At 66.4% G+C, this 301-nt stretch overlaps 1 protein-coding gene across 1 annotated transcript in view; it reads right to left on the reverse strand.

The window, feature by feature from the left end:
- The window catches only part of RASSF7 (Ras association (RalGDS/AF-6) domain family (N-terminal) member 7), a gene marked incomplete at its 3' end in the record, with an annotated part of 3,638 nt that overhangs the window by 935 nt on the left and 2,402 nt on the right, over positions 1-301 (reverse strand). The window contains 1 exon segment of the mRNA XM_010074617.1: positions 1-159. This exon segment is cut by the window's left edge and continues 7 nt beyond it. Within this exon segment, the coding sequence (XP_010072919.1) occupies positions 1-159 (159 nt within the window).

The following is a 301-nucleotide window of genomic DNA, read 5'->3' on the forward strand; positions in this document are numbered from 1 at the left end:
CCGGCAGGCTGGCAGCTCGCACAGGCTCAGCTCCGGCTGGGCATCCTCCTCGGACCTGGCCTGCAGTATGGTCACCGTGGCCCCCGTCTGCTGAATAAACTGCTGCAAATTACACTGCCTCAGCTCCTTATTTAACTCCTCCAGCTCTTGAGTCTGGGCCTGCAAAAACACACACCGAGAGGGGTGACAGGGTGAGCCGCATGTCCCCCCGGTGCCCCCAAACCAGCTGGCATACCTGCCCCCGGGGGCGGCTCCCCCAGCCGGGGCTCACCCTGCTGCAGCTGCCGGAGGGGGCCCCGGG

The sequence above is a fragment of the Pterocles gutturalis genome, unplaced genomic scaffold (assembly GCF_000699245.1).
Source record: "Pterocles gutturalis isolate BGI_N339 unplaced genomic scaffold, ASM69924v1 scaffold30087, whole genome shotgun sequence".
NCBI lineage: Eukaryota > Metazoa > Chordata > Aves > Pterocliformes > Pteroclidae > Pterocles > Pterocles gutturalis.